Below are 20,956 nucleotides of genomic sequence, written 5' to 3' on the forward strand. Positions count from 1 at the left end.
ATTTTCTACCTGAACATCTGAATGGGCCGCGTTACTAATTTTTAGTAGAATTGTTTGAAAACCTTCCCCTTCGGGCTTACAGCAAATGTTGTTAAAATATTAAAATTATGATGCTAATAAAAACTGATTTTTGGCAAGGCATGCTCAGACCTCGAGGTTCTTGCTGGGCAACAATAACAATTTAATATGTTGATTGCATAAATAAAAAATAATTTATAGCATTTTAAATTATTATTGGTTGACGTGAGCAAAACCGTTTATTTATTGTCTTTATATGAGCGAAAATATATAAATATGGCAACGTTGCATCTAGGGCGCGTTGTTCATAGGTTCATATCGTAGCCGTGCATAATATTGTGACGTCAGCCGGTCAGTAACAGCCTGAAAAGGGGGTTAAATAATGATTTGAAAATATTTTTTTTCAGCTTAAATATGCATTTAAATTTTTTTTAATCACGCCATCGTATTATACTCATTTTTCTCTATCTGCTCTTAAAATTAATGACATTATGACTGAATCACCCTGTATAGGTAAGTTAGGCTAAATAGTCTTGTTTTCATCCAAGAAACCTGTGGTCAAGCGTTGTTCATCCTTTTCAGGGACACCCTGTATTTATTTTATTGACGTATTTAGCTAGTAGAAACTTGAAGTGACCCAGCATCTCAAGAACCCTTAAAATTTTATTAATTTTTTCAACTCTAATTTAATTTACAATTAAGGTCTGCCAGTTTAATAGCAAATTCAATTTTACACTTTTTTTTATTCTTGTCAAATTTTCGAGAAACCGTCCATTTTTGAGAAAATCGCGATTCTGTGATGAATGTCAAAACCGATTAAATCGAACAAAAATCTGTGACCTCCAGCCAAGGATGATTTTTTGTAATTTCATCCTAGATCAGAACATTCGTTTCTACAGGATCATTCTTTTCACGGATAAAGGATTATAAATATCACAACAGAACAACAGTCATGAATATTCAGATCAAAATCTACATGCTACAGTAACCCATCATTACCAAAGAGAGTTTAGAATTAATGCGTGGGCAGGTATTGTTGGGCAATATTTGGTTGGTCCAGTTATTTTACCAAACCGCTTAAACGGTGTCACTTATTTGGATTTCTTATAAAATACTCTTCCTGAACATCTGGAAGATTTGCTTTTACAATTACGCCGTGAAATGTGGTATGGATGTTCAAAAATTTTTAAATCAACAGTTTCCAAATCGATGGGTAGGTCGTGGAAATAACTGCCCTCAACACTGGCCACCGCGATCGCCCGAGTTAAATAAATGTGACTTTTTCTTTGGGGGATTTTAAAAAAAATTTGTATATTCGACTCCTGTTGAAACTGAGGAAGATTTATGGAACCGCATCAATATAAATACCCAATTATAAAAAATGACATTCAATTATTGAATAGAGTAGACATTGACTTTCGGCGAAGGGTTCATTTATGTGTAAGAGAAAATGGGAGCCGTTTTGAACAGCATCTTTAGTGTTAATTTTTTACTTACTTAATTAGTTTCATAGAAATAGTACTGTTTGTTAAATTTTGCCTTGAACGAAATGAATAAATAATTTAATAAAGCGACAATTTTATTTCTTGTTTGCAAAAAATCTTCCAAATCTGAATACCGACAGATTTAATCACGGCCTACTATTAAAAGTTGTTCCAAAAAGTTCCTGCTCTAGAGTACCTTGGCACCAATTTTATTTACTGCATGCATGTCTAAGTTAAATTTTAAAATTTAGAAGATGTACAAACTCACATTTTCGTATTTATTTTTAAATTGTGAAATCTGTGAATTGTTTCAAAAGCCACATTCTCCTACGGTCTGAAGGTGCCAAAACTCACATTGTCTATACCCAGCAATGAAAAAGCTTAAAGCGATAAACCAATATGGCCAACTGCCTAAGGAGAATGTGAGTTTTGCTTCTCTTATTGTTTTGCTTTCCTAGATGGTTCCGTTCCGTGTTTTTCTATGAATTTCTGATTAAAAGTAAGATAAGTTTAGTTCTGAAGTTTCATATTTAAATATCTATGAAGAGAAACAAAGCTAAGATATTGAAGTCAGTTTGATTAAAACAAAATATTATGTAGAATAATTTGGAGCAAAACTACCATTATCCAAAAAGTTGTATCAAAACTCACATTATCCAAACTTTAATTCACTTTCTTGGAGTCAAATATTGTTGTGCTGTCAATTCACCAATTAAGAAGCAAAGTTAAAGTTCTAATGCAATACAAAAAAAAAATCGGAGCCTTAAGTCACTTAAAAAGTGAGAAATCAGTTATTCCTTCTTCCTGAAAAATTTTAAAAAGTGGATAATGTGAGATTTGCATCTATACCCTTCAATACCCGCTGCAATAGAGAGATACCTATGTGATCCATTTGGTAAAAAACAAGATTATAATAGCGAAAATAATCAGTGGGGTTAAAGAAACGGTTCAAATTGACGAATCAACGGCAGCACGATCTCTTTTACTAATTGTTGTAAGACGTTCTTTTGAGAATCTGTGCCATATATTAAAATCGAGAATGTTATGGATAGGACATAGATATTGACATGTTTGACAAGATTTTTTGTTTTCGTTCATTTTCTTCAATAGAAGAAATAACCTTTTTTTATTTCATTTATTCATTACAGTACCGCGCGGCATATGGTAATTAACTCTTGTAAATTACAGGACTAGTCTTAATATGTATTCCGGTTTATCTTATTTTAATTTTTATTTATTTCAACAGAATATTTTTAAATATCCACATTATAGTGAGATGAATACTTCATTTTGCCGCATTCGAAGGGCCATTTTCATAATAAAGCGAAATACAAGCTAAATTAACTCTTAAAATTAAATATTAAAAAATGTTTAAATCTTAAAGCACTATTAACTCCATTATGAAATCGGCCCTAAGTAGGCATAAAAATAAATTCTAAACTAACCTTATAGGTGGCAGTTCTATGTCAAAACCTTTCGATTCTTCTTTGCCCTCTTTCAACGAAGGGGTCTCTATTTTGGGCAACTTAACATCCGCTTGAACTTGAACATCCAATTCAGGTTTCTTTTTGGCAATGACGGTAGTTATCACCTCCGCCTCCATTGGTTCGTCCTTTACCAGCAATTCTTCCTGAAAACAATATATAGAGTTTAAGATGTCACTCAAATAGTACACATTCTTCTAAAGACATCCTAGTTATTGGCGATAGTTGCGGGGGGCCTCTGGAACGCCGCCCCCTTGAAATTTTCACAGTAAAAAAAATTCATTTAAAATTTAGTTTACAATGTTATCCAAATAATTACACACACATTAAAATGGAAATGTTAAATTTGTAAAGTGCAGTCAATTTAACTCGACTGACAAAATTCATTTGAAAAATACTGAATACGTATGGGCTCCTTGTATCTCGTCCCTAAATCTGTAAAATGTTTACAACTGTGGTCGTGGTTACTTCGCGCGCAACAGTGAAAGACGGAGTGGGAGTGGCGCATATTTACTATTTACTTGGATTCTGTTTAGTCGCCCGTAACCGAATAATAGCTATTCACCGCTTTTTTTTTCTCATTAAACGTAATGTGTTTACGTATATTGTAATTTTTTTCCTACGTACTGTTTCTTGTGTGTTTGTTAAAAGATTGAAAAAGATTAAATTAAACTGTAAAGACAAAGTAACAGCACTTGCAATACTATCTATTGAAAAGTCAATGGTAGGGGAAATACCAAACTTTAAGCAAAAAGTAATTAAAAAGTTTATTTAGGACAAAAGCAGCAGAAAGGACTTTAACTATAAAAAATAATGTTGTGCATATTTTCCCTATATTTCAGCAGTCCTTAAAATATAAGTATGGAAGCCAAACGCCGTCACTGATCTTACTGTTGTTGTTCTGGTATTTTGTACATCCAAAGTTAATCCGTTTAAAGCCCATATGGATAATGGATATCCGATATCTTATGGAGATACAAATGTCACAGATGGATAATGGGTATCTTATGGAGATGCTATGTTCTTTATCGATGTATTTTGATAATGACAATACTATCCTTTAGTCAGCACTGGTTTTCTCGAAAACGATTAGTTGTATCAAAAAAATGTAAAGAACTAAAATTTAAGATCATTCCATTACTGATTAGATGGTGAAAATAAATTTTAAAATTTTTCACCGCAAATAGTTAAAATAAAATTTTAAAATAGGATGTGCATTTTAACTCTTCATCAGCCAATATCTCGGAAACGGTTGGTCTGAGAGATTTCAACCGAGTATCTTTTTTTGCTTAAAATTAATAGGGGAATAAATGCACTGATACGAAATGTCAATGTACAGGGTAGCAAAAAGTTAAGCCAATTTAATTCGAGCGTACCCTTATAGATGGCGCCCTCTACAAGCAGCGTCAAAAGCAATGACATATTTAAATTTAGCATCCTAAAAAACTCCCATACCATAAATTATATGCCAACATTCAAATCTGTTTAGAAATTATTCCTAAAAAATAAAAACTTTAACACCCTGTATATCGAAAACTATGCATTTGTGGACCCACGTTTGTAGGAAAAAAAAGTCTTATTCAAAAATACGCCCGTAAATTCTTTGTACTACATTTTGAATCGATCTATGTACATAGGCTCCTCCTTCTATAAAAACGCCGCAAAATCGGGAGATATTTTGCATGTTTGTTTGTTTGTATACAGGGTGCTTCAGAACTTATCCACACAAGACGTTTTTGACACTAACTACTAAAAAACTATTGTAAACACCACAGATAACAGGTAAACACCAGGGATGGGCGTTTACGCGTCGACTTTAATTGTCGACGTCTACGTGTAGACTTCGCGTAGACTATGTAAACAACGTAGACTATGTAGACAATGTAGACAAAGCGGAGTTTGCGCTCTAATTTCAGTTTAATCTAACCTATATTATATTTGCGTTACATTTACGTATGATCTATTTTGTGCTGTACTCAATTCATCACTCAACTTTTTCTGTTTGGCTGTTTTTACATAAACATAAAATGAGCGGACGTAAACATAGAACATAGACATAGAAATTGACCAAAAAAATATCAAGTTAATTTAGGGTTGAAGTCAGAAAGTTGGTTGAGGGTTTGCTNAATATCTACACAAAGTGTTCTTAAAACTTAATCAGATATTCCAAATTGTTGCTGACTTTAAAAATGATAAAATTTTCATTAAAGAATATATGCGACATATCTTTATTTAGAGATTTTATAGAAAAAAAAAGGTTGGTCAATCTGACCTGACCTAAAACTATCGAGGAGCATCAAGCGAGACTTTTTTTCTCGTGAATTCTCGGCAGATATTGTTTGATCTTTTGTACTCGGTTCATACATTTTTTTTATAAATGGTTGTGATAGGTAGGTACTTTTCCAAATTCCAAATTTTCAATTTTTCTTTTTTTGCAAGAATCACAAGTTACAGCCTTACGAAATTCTTTTTTTGAGGTACATACCTACCATACCTTTTTTTCTAGTTTTGAGAGTTTCTTAATTGTTGACATTGTCGACATTGTCTACATTGTCGACTCTTCCAAATTAAGTCTTCATCTAGATCAAGGGTCGGCAAGTAATTTTAGGTGGAGTCCAGATACTTTTGAAAATTTTTAACGAGGTCCAGAAAAAACCTCATATTCTTGACTAATTTTTTGTTTTAATTTGCACTCACAAAATAATATGAAATACAACAGATAAGCAATTTGCATTCAAAAATCAATGGGAGAAATTACATTTGCGGTCTTGAGTCAGTTTTTTTACTAACCTACTAACCATGAAAAATGATAAGGGTAGCATTCAAACGTATTGTTATCTATAGAAAAATATATTTTTTAAATAATTTGAGTGATTATACTTTCAAAACATTTTTGGCGGTCCAGTTTTTACCTTCCGGATCTGGACCGCGGTCCGCCAGTTACCGACCGCTGATCTAGATCATTGTCTACATCGACATTGTCTACCCGCCCATCCCCGGTAAACACTAACGCAACGACGATTGTAAAATCGGATTTCAGTATTCGGAGTCGCTGAGACCACGTGGCTGGCTCTCCACGCGTATTGCGAACGACGCTGGAGACTACAGTTATCCAGCTAGGTAATGGTTGAATGTAATACAACTTCAATAATTATTTTCTCAGAAACTATAAGGATTTTACAAAATTTCTTTTAAAGATATCGACTCCATTTCTCATGCCACATCTATTCCCAATTTTTTTTGGATAAGTTGTGAATCACCCTGTATAATAAATATTTATTACCATTTCCAGCTCAGATTCTTCCGTATTACACAAAGATGAATGGGTCATACTGCTTTTGGATGAAGACACAGTCGTCGATCCGACCGATTTCTTTGTCTTCTTTGGCTTTTCCTTAGAAAGTTCCATCAATGCTTGCTCAATTCTTTCTCCGGGACTCTTCAAACAAAGACAGTCAACACCAAGCTCGCACTGGCAGGGCTCCGGCTTTTGGTCTTTTTGATCGGTTACCACTCCTGTCGGCTGGGGTCTTATAGGGACCATCCTCGTAGTCAAGCAATCAGGCGGGGACGGAGGAATTGGCTCATCAGGACTCCAGTTCGGATGACCGATATCGACGACGTTAGTATGTACGTAAAAATGTAGACCGATCACTTTTCTCAGAGCGTCTACAGCGCAGTCTACCACCAGGTTCATTACATCATTTTCCTGGATAATCTTGCTTACTTGGTTTAAGGTATTCCCTACAATTTCTTCACGAATGGAAAATATAAAGTTGTCTTCGTCCTCCTCGTCATATATCTTCCTCCTGAAACGTAGACGCTTTTGAAAAAGAACAACCAACGATTTTTACCTCTTACATGTTGAGGGGGCTGGCCCTAATTTTAAGCAGACTCATATTCACTGATATCAACACCCACAAGTCAAATTACAGAAAAATCTTATGACATTTGCAAAAAATTACAAAGGTACTTATCTATTTTTGATAGAAACTGTGTATGTACGTGTCAGTTATGCGAAAAAATATGAAAGACACTAATGCCGATAAAAGTTCAAATCATTCCAGGGGCCTGTTTTTTGTAAGTATTCGCTTTTCTACATTTGTAAAATGAAACGTGAAAAGTTGAAACGTACTTTCAAAAAATAGGCCCCAAGTCTTTTTATATCATATCCACAGTTCGGACTATACAATTTTTAATTTGATCAGTCGCGTTAATCGGCAGTAATGCAGTATCGAAACTAAGTTACAAGTTTTACCAACTGGACAATAAAGTGTGATAGAAATAATTAGAGTACCAACTTCCTCTCTGTTATTGGACGATTGTGACGTGCTTTTACAGTGCACCAATCAACTGCTGCAACAAAAAAGGATAGCTATAGTGCTTTATTACATCGGCATCTATATTTATTCAATATCAATCAAGCTTATTTAGTTCAATTGGTTCAACAAAGTTTAAATTTAAAGTATTCAAATTTCCAGGTAAATGTAAATCCAAATTTTAAAATGTAACATAAGAGGTTAATTAATTCGTATTCCATTTGAGACAGTACAAAAATGAATATTCTGCAACTTACATTTGCGATTTTGAAGCCACACATTACTAAAAATCCCATCGCACTCGAACAAATAAAATACATAATCTTAACCTCAAAATTTAAAATTGTAAAATCAAAAAGAAAAACCATTACGATGCAGGAGGCCGAAGAATTTTATGTGGAACACAAACACAAATTCTTTTATAATAGATTGGTTACATTCATGACAAGGTAAATGTATTATTTAATTAGATTTCACAATAATTATTTTATTGTAGTGGGCCTTCAGATCTCTTAATTTTAGCTAAAGAAAACGCTATAAAAGACTGGAGAACTTTAATGGGCCCAACGAAAGCTTACAGAGCACATTTTGAAGCACCGGACAGTATTAGAGGAAAATTTGGTCTTTCCGATACGAGAAATGCTACTCACGGATCTGGTAAGTAAAATGCTTTTCACTGAAATTATTCAGTGATGTCTGAGTTGACACTAAAATGACATATATACTGATTTTTGACCACTGGGTTCAACTCGAAACATTAAAAAAAATGCATGATCAAGGGATCAATAATGTTGAATTAAGTGACCCAAAAATTACTTTCCAATATAAATAAAGAAAAATTATGTAATGTTAGCAATCTTGGTTGTAATAAACATGAATATGTGTAATATTTTATGTTACCCTGAACTGTGAATACTGTTTATCAGTAATTATCCTATCTTAGTGAAAATGTTCATAACAGGTTAGATTATTAAATTTATATCGATACATAATAGGTACTTCTGACATTAATAAGGCTTGTTTGTTACTTATTGCTATGAAAACACAGTTGCTGTTCCAGAATGCAACAAAATGTATTCATTTATTCTCCCTCTCTTTTGGATGAAAAATGCAATAAACAGAACGGCATTATACATGTATACAGGATGTCGAGCTTTCAAATTGAGCTACGGTGGCCTACCTGTGGGTTGAGCCTTTACGAGCTATTTGAAACATTGGGTCTCGGCAGATGTAAACAGAAAATTTAAAATGTTCAAATTTAGATTTATCGCTAAAATATTGTCTCTAAAAGATCAGAACCGGCACATAATGGCAAGATAACGACTCGCCATGATCCGATCGGTCAGGAAAAAGCATCAGACAAAATTTATTTTGACGTGTTTATGACGTTTGGAAAAAATTAATTGAATTTTAATTAAAAATACTTGTGGCCATATTTTGTTAGGGAACCCAGCAGAAACATATTCCTCTATTCATAATTATCTATAAAAATTGTATTTCGACTAAAAAACAGATGAACGTAGTAATCTCGCAGTCGGATCTTAGACTGTATGACACGCGTGAGTATCAAAACAAATCTTGTAGAAAATTTCATAACAATTTCATTGGTAATGTTTTTTTTCTCTAAACTGCATATTTACAAAGTTCTATTGGAAAATCTGAGAAAAAATACGTCATTTCTGCATATTTTTGCACTTTTTGATTTTTCCTGCAAATAGGACAACTTTTTATATTTTCATTGTGGTACCTATATATTTTTACCAATATCTAATCTACATCAAGCAACAGCCATGCCAATATGTAGTAGTCCTGGACTATAGGGGTGTGTCTGCCCCTACAGAGCCTAGTCTGAGAACAAGGTTAAGTGCAATGAGTCTGTAATTGGCAGTAACCAGGTACATACACTATTGGACAAAAGTAAAGCAACATTTATGTAAAAAATGCAATTTTGACTTTGTCTAAAGTTGATAACAAAAAATGAAGAAAATAACGTAATTTCAAGCGCTACGTAGTAGGCTGCTGCCATTCAATTATTTGGTTTTAGGTTTGACGGTTCAATTTTGTTGCTATATGGTTTTTGTCTTAAGTGTGATAATTTCAAGCTGACAAAAATAAAGCAACAGTTATTCATTTTATTTATTTTCGATATTTCTTCTTTTTTAATGTTTAAGTGAATAATCGTTAATCGTACGATATTAACAAGTTTCCTCAAAATGCCTAAAGGTATTGCTATCAATACTGACTTAAAGCAAAGAGTATTAAAGGTGTTTAATAACGGGGAGAGTCAGGCAGACATTGCAGGTCGGTTTGAAGTGAGCAGATACATAGTTTCGAGGATATTATCTAAATTTCAAGAGAGGACATTTAAATAATATGCCGAAGTCGGGCAAACCTAGAAAAACATTGATTAAACGACATTTGTCAAGTCTCAGAATTATGGCGAATATTGGATATTTAAACATCTGTTAGCGCACAGTATGTATGTATGTCGGAGGGTGGTGGAATTGTTTTTCCACCACGGCACTTAGGCCTTATTAGGTCCCTTATACACCCTCCTTCATTACCCGAGTACTTTTCTTCAAACCATCCTATTTACTACAAGGGTGGCTTGGTGGCAAAGTCTCATACAGTTTATGTATGATAGCATGGTCTTGAGTTACAGAGATTTTCTTTGCTCTATTCTCATTACCATTTATCGGAGACCACACGCAAGCGGCAAATGTTGGGCGACCCAGGTCTCTGGTAGGCGCCACAGCCACGTCCCCGAGCCTGCCTTAGGTCACCCATTCAAATTCCAGCCAGCGTCCGTGATGCTTACATCGGCAGATCGAAATCCACCGGCCAAGACACCCGGCTAGGCGGTCCCCGTGAGCGCACAGTTCGTTGAAGGTTAGTCGAAGGGAAGCTTTTTAGTAGAAGGCCGGCCAAGAAACCTTTAATTTTGCCAGAGCTCATTTGACTTGGAGTGAAAATGACTGGAAAAAAGTATTATTTAGCGATGAAACACGTTACAATATGTTCAATTCTGATGGTATGCGTCACGTAAGAAGACCCATAAATCAGAGATTCAATCCTGCTTATGTAACACCAACTGTTAAGCATGGCGGTGGAACTGTATTTTTATGGGGATGTTTTTCCTTAAACGGAATAGGTCTTATCCATTCCATTGATGGAATTATGAATCGTTTTGTGTATAGAGGTATCCTTCAGAACGTTATGATGCCATATGCAGAGTGGGAAATGCCTCTGAGATTCATATTTCAGCAGGACAATGATCCTAAACATACCTCGCAGCTTGTGAGATTGGTTTCGTGGCAATAATGTATGAGTTTTGGATTGCCATCACAATCACCTGACTTAAATCCCATCGAGAACTTGTGAGAAGAAGTAGAAATGAGGATAAGGACAGAAACATTCAGAAACAAAGAAGAATAAAATAATTGAAATTTGGCAAAGTATACCAGAAAACGTTATCCTAAAGTTGATCTTGTCCATTCCCAGAAGGTGTGCAAAAGTTATTGCAAATAATGGTTATGCAATCAACTATTAGTAATTAAGTCTTAAGTTGGGATTATTTAGTTATTGTTAACAGATTTGTCAGATTTTTTTGTTAATTAAATAATGAATTGATAAAAAAAATGAAAAATGCAAAATTAGCAGTTTGTTGCTTTACTTTTGTCCAATAGTGTAGGTCATGGCATAAACCGAAAAATCCCTGTATTTAATAAACATATTTTTAAATGAGAAAACCTTGTACAAATCCTTTGGTAAAATAAGGGCATCATTTAATTGGTACGACATTTTTTTTAAAATGAATAAATTTAAATTATTTAATATGAAACGAAGCTATAGGACGTCATCTAGCATTGTAAATTTCTGAATCAAAAAGTGACCTAAAAAACACTTTTTGGCTATTTCTCTTGCGAAAAAGTGTAATTTGCAATAAAATCCGTAAAATGTTTCAGATTCCGAAGAATCTGCCAGGCGAGAGATTCGAATATTTTTCCCCGAATTCGATGTCGATAAATGGTACCGTGAAGAAGAACCGCTTTTCAGAAACGACAAAGTGGCTTTTTACGAGGAACGATTTCTTCATCAACCAAACACTTGAGTATAAATTAAAAAATAAGACATAACACCATGTTCTTTTATATTAACGCTAAAATTTGTACAAATTAATAAGTCAATTAAAGTATTTACAAAATGCCACATCACTAAAATTTTTTAAGGCAACGTTACGCGTTAATTTTAACGTATACTTTAGGTCTCTGGAACACTTTTATTCCTCCGTCTATCCTTTTTAGTTCCTCTTCTATCTCCATTTTTCGTCTTTTTACCCTTAGCGTGTCGCTTCGCACTGGCAGAGAGTTCAGTTCTTGAATCCGATCTGCATAACCTGCAAATAAGTAAGTTATATTAAATAATAATAATATACCTATTTTATAACCTTCACTCAATTTTCCTATATAAAAGTTATGTTATGACTGTTATGTGATACTTAAAAAAATTATTTCAAGTAATTTTCTAATTGTTCAGATTGCTGGACCAAACTTGATCAAACTTATGTGTGAACTCTGATATGGACACCTTTTTGATGGAAAAATTATGTTTAATTGTAGCCATAGGCGTCACATTTGGGGGGTCGGCTGATATTTTTAATTATATTTTTTGTATCTTCGACTTTTTGGAATTTTTATATCAAAATCCAGAGTATTCTAAATTAAATTTCATAATCTGACATTCACGGCACAGTTATCGGTTACTATATTATTGTTTTCCAAAGCCAACTACTAAATATTAGCAAAGAATTTGTAAGTTTGTAATTATCGTACAAAAAAAAATACATTCAAATAGATTTTTCTCGCTTACGGTACACCCTAGCCACCCAAAATAAGGGTACCTCTTTAATTTAGAATACTTCGAAGTTTTAGATTTTGATATTAAAAACACCAAAGATTCGAAGATAAACAAAATGTAATTAAAAATATCAGTTGGCCGTCCCAAAAAATGTGACGCCTATGGCTACAATAAAAAGATCAGTTTTACATCAAAAGGCTGTCCGTATAAGTTTGATTCTTCTAGATAAACAGCGGTATGAACAACTAAAATAAAAACAATGTCAAAGGGCTATCTTCGAAGAGCCCTACCTCCCTGAAGGATGTCTAACAATTACAAGATATTTTATTTTCTTAATAAAAAAAAAGCTTCTTTTCGTGTTTTAAGGTATCTCGCTTATTGTTAGAGATGGACCCAACAAACCCTATATGATTATGCTGGATAGGGAACGTTCTATCCAAATATGTAGAAATATACAGGGTGTTCCATTTAAATTAACAAAGCATCAACAGCCATTTTGTTTGGACTTCATTTGTTTTTCAACTACCATTTTCAAAAAATTCATAAAACACTTTTGTATTTCACATTTTTTTTATCTCTTAAAGCAAAAAAAGTTAAAGAGGGGGATCAAAATATAGTGAATCACCCTGTACCTCGAAAACGAAAGCCCGGAGAGAAAAATGGAAGAGGAAAATTATGTTCCTTTTTTCAAGAGGAATTTACAGTTTTCCATTGCGACACTTATTTAGGAACACCCTGTATTTGAAAGAAAAAACTAAAAGTTACATTTATATATTAAACACATCATTGAACACAAATTCTAAAACCATTATTTTAATGGAAAAAAAATGGATTTCTTGTAAATACAATTTTTAAATACTTTTGTTGTCAAATCTGAAAAAATCAGTAGAAAGTTGCCTCTCACACTCTTCAGAAAATTTTATATTTCTGTGCCCAAATTTCGTTAATTTGTATATTGAAAACTTAACCATTTAGAACATATGTTCATGGGAACTTTTTCCCCAAAACGGGACATGAATTCCACTATTTCATTTTTTTCATTTATTACAGGGACACTGATCATAAAAACAGAAAAACTCTCCACAAATGTTAATTTTGTTCATATTGGTCGATTAGTTCTTTAACGACTTTCCAAATGGTGGATGTGAGGTACCTTCTGTAGGTAATTCAATTCAATTACATTTCTCATTTTACAAACTGGTTATAGAATTCCCATATGATAGAAATTTAAGAATAATGTCTGTAATCTTAAATTGATAACTCCTTTATTAGCACAATCATACAGCAGTTCAATAGGAGAATTATGGAGAGGATTCTGGGATGATGTATTTTCTCTTATTATGAAAGTTCCTGGTACTCTTAGATTTTTAATCATGTTCTCTCTTGTATTTAGATAAAGGCAGGTCACCAGGTGAAGCAAGTGGTCACCGCTTCACCTAAAATTTCCGTTTGGTTGTGCAATTTAAAATTATTTTTAATTTTATATAAATTTTATAATTTAGGTATAATTCTATATTGAAAATGTATTGTGTTTGTTTGATTGTTTAATACGCAGAAATAAACAGAATAGTTGCGCGGTGAACGCCTTCTAAAAAAACATTGCCTTCGTTGGGCGCCAACATCAATCTAGCACCATACAACGTAAAGTTTAAACAAGTGACGCGGATCAGTCCGTATTCCTCTTCTCTTCATAGCGTTGTTTACGGCGGTTGTCACGGCAACAAGGCGGCCAACATGAGAGTAAACTACAGCGTGGGGAAACGAGTGACGCGAAAATTGAAGCAGCATTGTCATGGCCCATAGCGGCATCGCCTGCATTTAAACAGTCTATGCGATACGCGATGATAACGGTTCTTTGTTAATATTTATTTTGTATAATAATTGTAGAAATGTTTCCTATGTATGATCCAGTATGTATTTTATTGGAAATGCCATTTTCCAGAAGGAAAATTGAGGACAAAGAGGATTTTTTAAATTACGAGAGACCTGCACCTTATTCTTTTGAAAAAGGGGAAGTCAAAAGACAATATGTACGTTCCGAAGTTTCGGAATGAATGGTATTCGGAATATAAGTAGTTATGTGGAAGTGTTTATTTAAAAAAACTTTTATATATGCCGTGTTTAATATGAGTGTAAAGTCGGGCGTGTGGAATAAGGAGGGATTTAAAAATTTTGGGAACGTCACGCGAGTCTGTCGTAACCACGAAGTTTCTTTGGAACATACATATACAGTGTGAGTTAATGTTTGCAGAAATCCACATGCCGAACTAATATTTCTTTATAAATTCTAAATGAAAATCCTTCTCGCGAACGTCAGTTTTTCAGTAATATTGCAAATGCAACAAAAAATTTCCAGATTCATTTAAAGCCGTTTGACCTTGATATATATTTTTTCTTCTTAGTCAGTCAATGAATATGCTTCACCTATTCTCAATGTCACGAGCCTCCACTGCTGAACTGCTGTATTCTAAGATTAAATCTACAAATAGTTTTGTACGAGTATATACGTGTAGCTCTTTTCTTGAAAATTTTATTATTTTTATAAATCGGACTATGAAAATGTTCCCCTTTCATCTTAATTGAATTTGTATGCTCGTCAAAGTTGAGCTTTTGGTCCAAGCAACTCGGAGGTATCTGATTGAAGTCTTGCTTCTGAGCATATGGTTCTGGAGCTGGACAGTGACTTCACACTGGTGATTAAGAATGAAGAATGGTATTTAGTTGGATTGATATTATTTTTATTATTTATTACACCAGATTTGTATCAAACTGATGAGCCACTACAGATTTTCTAGTTTGATTTAAGCTGGAATTGTAGCATATTAAAGCAGCAGCATCAGCATATTGAAGAAAATTTAGATTATTTTCGAATGTATTCATTTAATTCGGATCTGATGTGACAATAAATATCGTCAACAATACCACCTAAGTAAAAAAATGCCAACTTTCCGGGAGACCAAAAAAACTACTTCGTAACTGTGATTAATGAAAACCTGATTACTTCAATTGTAAACCCTTCAAAAATACGGTATTAGACGATGGAGATGCGCGCAATTTAGGTGTTTTTTGGGAAACCTAAATTTTGATAAAAATATCACTTAGGTGGTATTATTTCTTCAGCAACGATATCTAGAGATTGAGAAAGAGAATCTTGTGGTACCCCTTATTGTGAAGAGAATTCCGAACAAAATTTTTGATTAATTTGAAGATAAATTTGAGACCTGCATGCCAGACTGTGTCAAACACTTTACTTATATCTAGAAATCCAGCAGCACTACAAAGTCCAGTTATTCTAGAGGTTTAAATATTTGAAGTTTGCTATTGCAAGTGTATAAATAGAATAGTTGAGACGTTTAACCCAAATTAATAATTAGGAATTTATTGTCCACCGTCATAATGTAAAGGTTTAAGAATAATTTCTTTAGTTTTGCTTATAAATTGGAAAAACAAATCAGAGTTCTACTTACTTTGACGTAACACCCTTAATGTTTCTTTTCTTTCTTCTTCGGGCAACAAAACATGCCCAGCAGGACAAGGTTCCTCGTCTCCTTGCTTCACATCCTCTTCTTTTCTATCCCTTAAGTATTTTGGAACGACACCCCTCTGATAACTAGGAGGGGCTTGTGCAGGTACTTTACTCACAATTTGCTTTACTGTTTTAGGTTTAATATTTGACATATTCTCTTTCACAAAGTCTTTTCCCTCTATATCTGCAACAAATTGTAAGGATGTATTTCACACTTTAAAGGATTTTTTTTTCCTAGTGTTCAGTAAATAAAGTACAGATAGTGTGGTACACCAAATTTTCACCAAAAATTCCTTGATATTTCCAGATCTCCCGGAAAATTTTAAAAAATTTTGTAGACAACAACGGAAACTCTACTATTTCGGATTTTCAGACCCTATCATTTTTCACAGTTTTTGTCTGTCACTAAATATTTAATAAAGTGTGATTATTTTGAATATCAATCAGTGGAGGCCATAAAATTGCATCTTGGTTTTCTTCAAATGAGGAAAATTTTTGTATGACTTAATTGAAAATCTAATTTCCTAATTTGTTTATCCGAAACCAAATAAAGGCAACCTAGAGATATTGGCACTTTTTAATTTAAGAGAAAATGACATTCTTGTAAACAATTAAAGTTAAAAATCATATTTTTTTTAAAAGCGTGGAATTGTTGAAATCGCTAAAATTTTTTTTTTTAATAAATGCAAAAGTATAATGTAGGTACAAAAAATTATAACAATTATGTTTCAGGTCATGTTTAAGTATTTTAAGAAAATGTGGCAAAATTTTTTTTTCAGAAACCTATACCTATTTACTCGTTTAAAAATCACCTACCTAAATTTTGCATACCCTCCTCTATCGCATCTCCTTGCCCTTTCGTCTTGTAGGGGCTGGCCCTAGGGCTTGCCTTCGATCTGGCAACCCCAGGACTGGGATATTTAATAGTACCGCTTTCGTAAAGTTTAGCCAAATCCTCTGCCCGTTCCGTCTGCATAGCTCGGTGTGTAAATTTGCTATTGCGTTGCCCCATAATTTCCGTTTTCTCTTTGCCCCTTTCCAGCCTGGGTCTTAGCGAGGATCTTTTGACAGTTTTTTCCACTTTGAGCCTGTCATTAGATGATGTACGTGGAACAACTGGGGAATTGTCCCTGGACCGTCGTATAGAGGGAACACTTTTAAATTTGTCTTCTTTAGACTGTCTAGGTTGGATAACTCCTGCCTCCTGTAACAGCCCTTGCATTTGTTTGATAGATTTGACATTTTCTCTAATGAAATTTCTTCTGTAAATAGGTTCTAAAATCAATTGAAATGTTACAAAAACAGTTAAATAAATTGGTAACTAACTTACTCGGATCGGGGAAAACTCCTTGCAAAGTCGTGGTATGCATATTCATTATTTTTCATCGAGAAATTTTTACGAATAACAATTAATATAAATACTACCTATACTACATAATTTATTGAGTAAATGCATGACAACAAATTTGATTTAAAATTGTTTACATTATTACCAACATTCAACACAAATAATGCGCGGGTTTTTTGCAGAATATATTTCTAATTGTTCCAGAAATGTTTTATGCTATTGATTACTTCAAAAGGTCAAATGTAAATGTAAATATCAAGTCAAACGGCCAACGATTAATTATTATTATAATTGTACATTAGGTTAAGTTGGTCATTCTGTTTATCGACTCTCTGTGCCATAGAAAAAGAAAACATGTGTATAAGTAGATCAGTTCACATTATCATCACTGGATCAGATTTTATAGGTAACTCCTTTTTAGATTTTTATATCAGATAGATTATCAACAAAAATATCTTTTGATTATTTTAATTAAAGCTAAACATTATTTTATTTTTTAAGTAATATTTATAAGCGGGAATATAAGATTTAAGAATCACCGCTGAAATCTAAATTAAAAATTGAACAAGGGGTGAAACATACAAAATCAAAGAATAAAATATGCGTATTTGCGACAGCCACAATACAACACTTCATTTATATTCTTGTTCCGTATATTGCTTTACTCTTAAGAGTATTTGCTCTAAGGCTTTACTTGTAATCATGACATTTATATCTAAAAAGAAAGCTGTTCATACTTAGCCACTTCGTTGTCTTTGGTTTGTTCGTATTGGCCCGTGGTCCATGATGAAAATCAAAACATGAAAGATGAAGATAGATAAGGTTATGTAAAGATAAAATTCAACTACCTGTTTGATGGATATTTTTCTTTTCTGAACTTCTAATTAAGTTTATTATTACTATAAATATGTCGTGGATTATAGATAATTCATTAACGGTTTTCCAAAAATTTTGTATAAACGTGTTGAAATGTGGACCCGTCCCTAAACACATAGCTTTTATAATGGATGGAAATCGACGATATGCGAAAAAAACAAAAGTAGAAAAAACCGAAGGACACTCCAAAGGTTTTGAAAAACTGGCAGAATGTCTACAGTGGTGCAAAGAGTTGGGGGTAAAGGAAGTAACTGTTTATGCTTTCAGTATAGAAAACTTTAAACGTAGTGAGGATGAGGTAAAAATATACTTTGATTGTACCAAATACTTATCACTTACTTACAGGTAAATGCATTAATGCAATTGGCTAAGGAAAAGTTTCAGAAACTATTGGAAGAGAAAGACAAATTAATGACGAATGGTGTTTGTATAAGAGTAATAGGTAACTTGTCATTACTACCTCCCGACTTCAGAAAACTCATAGCAGAAGCAGTGTTATCAACAAAAGATAATAAAAAAGCAATATTAAATGTTGCGTTTTCATATACCTCAAGAGACGAAATAGCTACTAGTATGAAAGAAATTGTAGGAGGTGTAGATAATCACGAAATAAATGTAGAAGATATCGATGAAAACTTAATATCACAATGTTTGTACACCAATCAAAGCCCAGACCCAGAAGTATTAGTTCGGACATCTGGAGAAGTTAGACTTAGTGATTTTCTTCTGTGGCAGACTTCAAACACCGAGATTTGTTTCGCAAAAGTTTTGTGGCCAGAGTTTTGTGTTTGGCATTTACTGGCTTGTGTTTTTAAATATCAAAGATGTTACAGTGACTTACAAAAATATGATTTGCAAAAGGAGGTGTGCTGTGAAAGGAATAGTAGAGTTACATCATTTTTGGAAAATTTGCAACAGAGGCGATTTGAGCAGTTAGAAACGTATGCCAAGTCGTGTTAAAACTTAGTGTTGTGTGCAACTAAAAAAAAAAGACATTAAATAAAATGTATGATTATTATTCTGTTTCCTGTATTTACAGATTGTGTCATTTTTAAAACGGGGTTTATATGTGGGTATATGTAAATATGTAGGCAAGTTAAGTAGTAAATAAGACTTCTTAATGTTTACAATGAACTGTTAAAAAAGTATATCGTTATAGAAATTATTTAATAAAATTTTAAAAATAAATTTTTTATACAAGGGAATTCTGAAATTGAGGAGTGCATTGGAGTGGGGGGAGGGGTTAATTTTTAAGATACAGGGCATTAAAATTTTGAAAAAAAAAAGAGTATCTTTTGTTATATGTCAAGGAACAAATTTAATCTGTACAACTTATAAATGAAGAGAGAGAGAGAGAGATACCTTTTAATTGATAGAATTTTAGTTCTGTTACTTTAGTTGGTGGTAAGCAGAGCCACCTAGTTTTTCTGAAAAAAATTATACATTTAGATGATACTGCCTAAAATATATCAAAAATAAAATTAGTATTTCTTTGAGTTTAAAGGCAAATTTTTTAATGATTAACTCGTAAATTTATGAATGATATTAAATTAATCCTCATCAGCTAATTATGTGGGACAGAGAAAATAAAACTTAAACGTAGGTAACCGATAACCTGATATACAGGGTTTCAGAACTTATCCAAAAATAAATTTGGATGTGCAGGGGACTCTTACAAATACAATTTTGTAAAGAAAATGAAAACGATTTAAAAATAAACTTCTGCATGGCACTGGAAACTAATCCACTGTAAAACCTGACCTTGTACAATGCTACTGGCATGGCGGCAATGTGTAATAAAAACAGACAAAAACTTTTACAAGGAAAGAAATAAATAGAATTTATTTTATATCGGCAAATTCAACTGCTTTTGCCATTATTCAAAATTTTATCCACCGGCGTGTAAACACATTTGGATCCGTCTTACTCAGTTTCTACGAACTAACACAAATGTTGTCTTGCTTCACCATAAATTAAAACGATATCCATCAACTCCGAGTTGTTATACGCGCAAGCCGTTTTGACAATAACCACTAAAAAACTTGTAAACACCACAGACAACAGGTAAATACTAACGCAACGACCATTGTAAAAACGGATTTCAGTATTCGGAGTCGCTGAGGCCACGTGGCTCTCCACGCATATTGCGAATGATGCTAAAGACTACAGTTGTCCAGCTATATAATAGTTGAATGTACTACAACTTCAATAATTTTTTTCTCGGAAACTATAAGGAATTTACAAAACATTTTTTTAAGATTCCATTTCTCATGCCGCATCTGTATTCCCAAATTTTTTCGAATAAGTTGTGAATCACCCTGTATTAATTGATTTTGTACAGTTAAAGATCTTAAGCCAATTAATAACAGGTGGCAAAATTCCCAAATCATCGGTTGGTGACTGGTATAATTTTTAAGAGATTTTATTCAATCAATCAGCTAATACATTATCTCAAGCGTAGATGCAATGTTCTGTCATTGTTCATTGTAAACGAATCATTAATATTCACTACGCTTAGATTTAGGGATTTTTAGACAGTATTACTTGTGCAATGCTGATTGCCTAAGCTTGGCGGTTATGTGGTTTGTAGTCATTTATGAACTGCAGAAGTTATCTTCATATTAAGTTTTTATTAAATTAAAAAAAGTTGGATCTATTTCAGGTTTAACGAAGCAATGTAAATGCTTAAATTACAAAATTCTCAAGTTATATTCTGATATCATTAGAAAACTTAAGAAATAAAAAGGTTCACATATAAATTAAGCAGAGGATGTCACGGAAGCATTTTGTCTTCATTTTTAAATAAATAATTTTGGACGAGAGAGCTTGATATCAGCGGAACCTAAGAAAATTATGTTCGCAATGTAGGATTTAAAAAATAAAATTTTACGAAATGGCGGCCGATTGAACCGACATTCATTTTTCAAGCATAAATTCTGATCTTTCTGGCTTGTACGTAGTTGCTCCTCAGCTTCTCGGTAAATCACCCATAACTTTTACAGTTCTTGGAATATTAAGATAACATTTACACACGATAGTCTTTA

General features: G+C 33.2%; 4 protein-coding genes across 5 annotated transcripts; 2 read left to right on the forward strand and 2 right to left on the reverse strand.

Moving 5' to 3' along the window:
• Positions 1-2,947: 2,947 nt before the first annotated feature.
• On the reverse strand, positions 2,948-7,042 carry LOC108915064 (the record flags this gene model as incomplete). Its single annotated transcript, XM_018721014.1, has 3 exons — positions 6,848-7,042; positions 6,270-6,795; positions 2,948-3,132 (listed from the first exon to the last, which is right to left on the reverse strand). Coding segments are annotated over exons 1-3 (749 nt in total), but the record flags the coding sequence as incomplete, so codon positions are not given.
• A 370-nt stretch (positions 7,043-7,412) lies between these two features.
• Positions 7,413-11,507, forward strand: LOC108915066 (nucleoside diphosphate kinase 6). The gene is made up of 4 exons (XM_018721018.1): positions 7,413-7,467; positions 7,536-7,754; positions 7,802-7,962; positions 11,271-11,507. The coding sequence occupies exons 2-4, from the start codon at positions 7,543-7,545 to the stop codon at positions 11,414-11,416; spliced, it is 519 nt and encodes a 172-aa protein (XP_018576534.1). The 5' UTR covers positions 7,413-7,467; positions 7,536-7,542; the 3' UTR covers positions 11,417-11,507.
• LOC108915065 (enkurin domain-containing protein 1) lies at positions 11,453-17,302 on the reverse strand. 2 transcript variants are annotated; one of them, XM_018721016.1, is made up of 4 exons: positions 17,019-17,302; positions 16,505-16,950; positions 15,630-15,872; positions 11,453-11,701 (listed from the first exon to the last, which is right to left on the reverse strand). In XM_018721016.1, exons 1-4 carry the CDS (start codon positions 17,072-17,074, stop codon positions 11,541-11,543), a joined length of 906 nt encoding a protein of 301 aa, XP_018576532.1. In that variant the 5' UTR covers positions 17,075-17,302; the 3' UTR covers positions 11,453-11,540. The 2 variants fall into 2 exon arrangements, with proteins under 2 accessions (XP_018576532.1, XP_018576531.1); XM_018721015.1 differs by having other exon boundaries at positions 16,505-16,963.
• A 534-nt stretch (positions 17,303-17,836) lies between these two features.
• LOC108915067 (dehydrodolichyl diphosphate synthase complex subunit DHDDS) lies at positions 17,837-19,109 on the forward strand. The gene is made up of 2 exons (XM_018721019.1): positions 17,837-18,210; positions 18,258-19,109. Exons 1-2 carry the CDS (start codon positions 17,944-17,946, stop codon positions 18,870-18,872), a joined length of 882 nt encoding a protein of 293 aa, XP_018576535.1. The 5' UTR covers positions 17,837-17,943; the 3' UTR covers positions 18,873-19,109.
• Positions 19,110-20,956: the final 1,847 nt, after the last annotated feature.

Source organism: Anoplophora glabripennis, unplaced genomic scaffold (genome assembly GCF_000390285.2).
Source record: "Anoplophora glabripennis isolate ALB-LARVAE unplaced genomic scaffold, Agla_2.0 scaffold1099, whole genome shotgun sequence".
Taxonomy (NCBI): Eukaryota; Metazoa; Arthropoda; class Insecta; order Coleoptera; family Cerambycidae; genus Anoplophora; species Anoplophora glabripennis.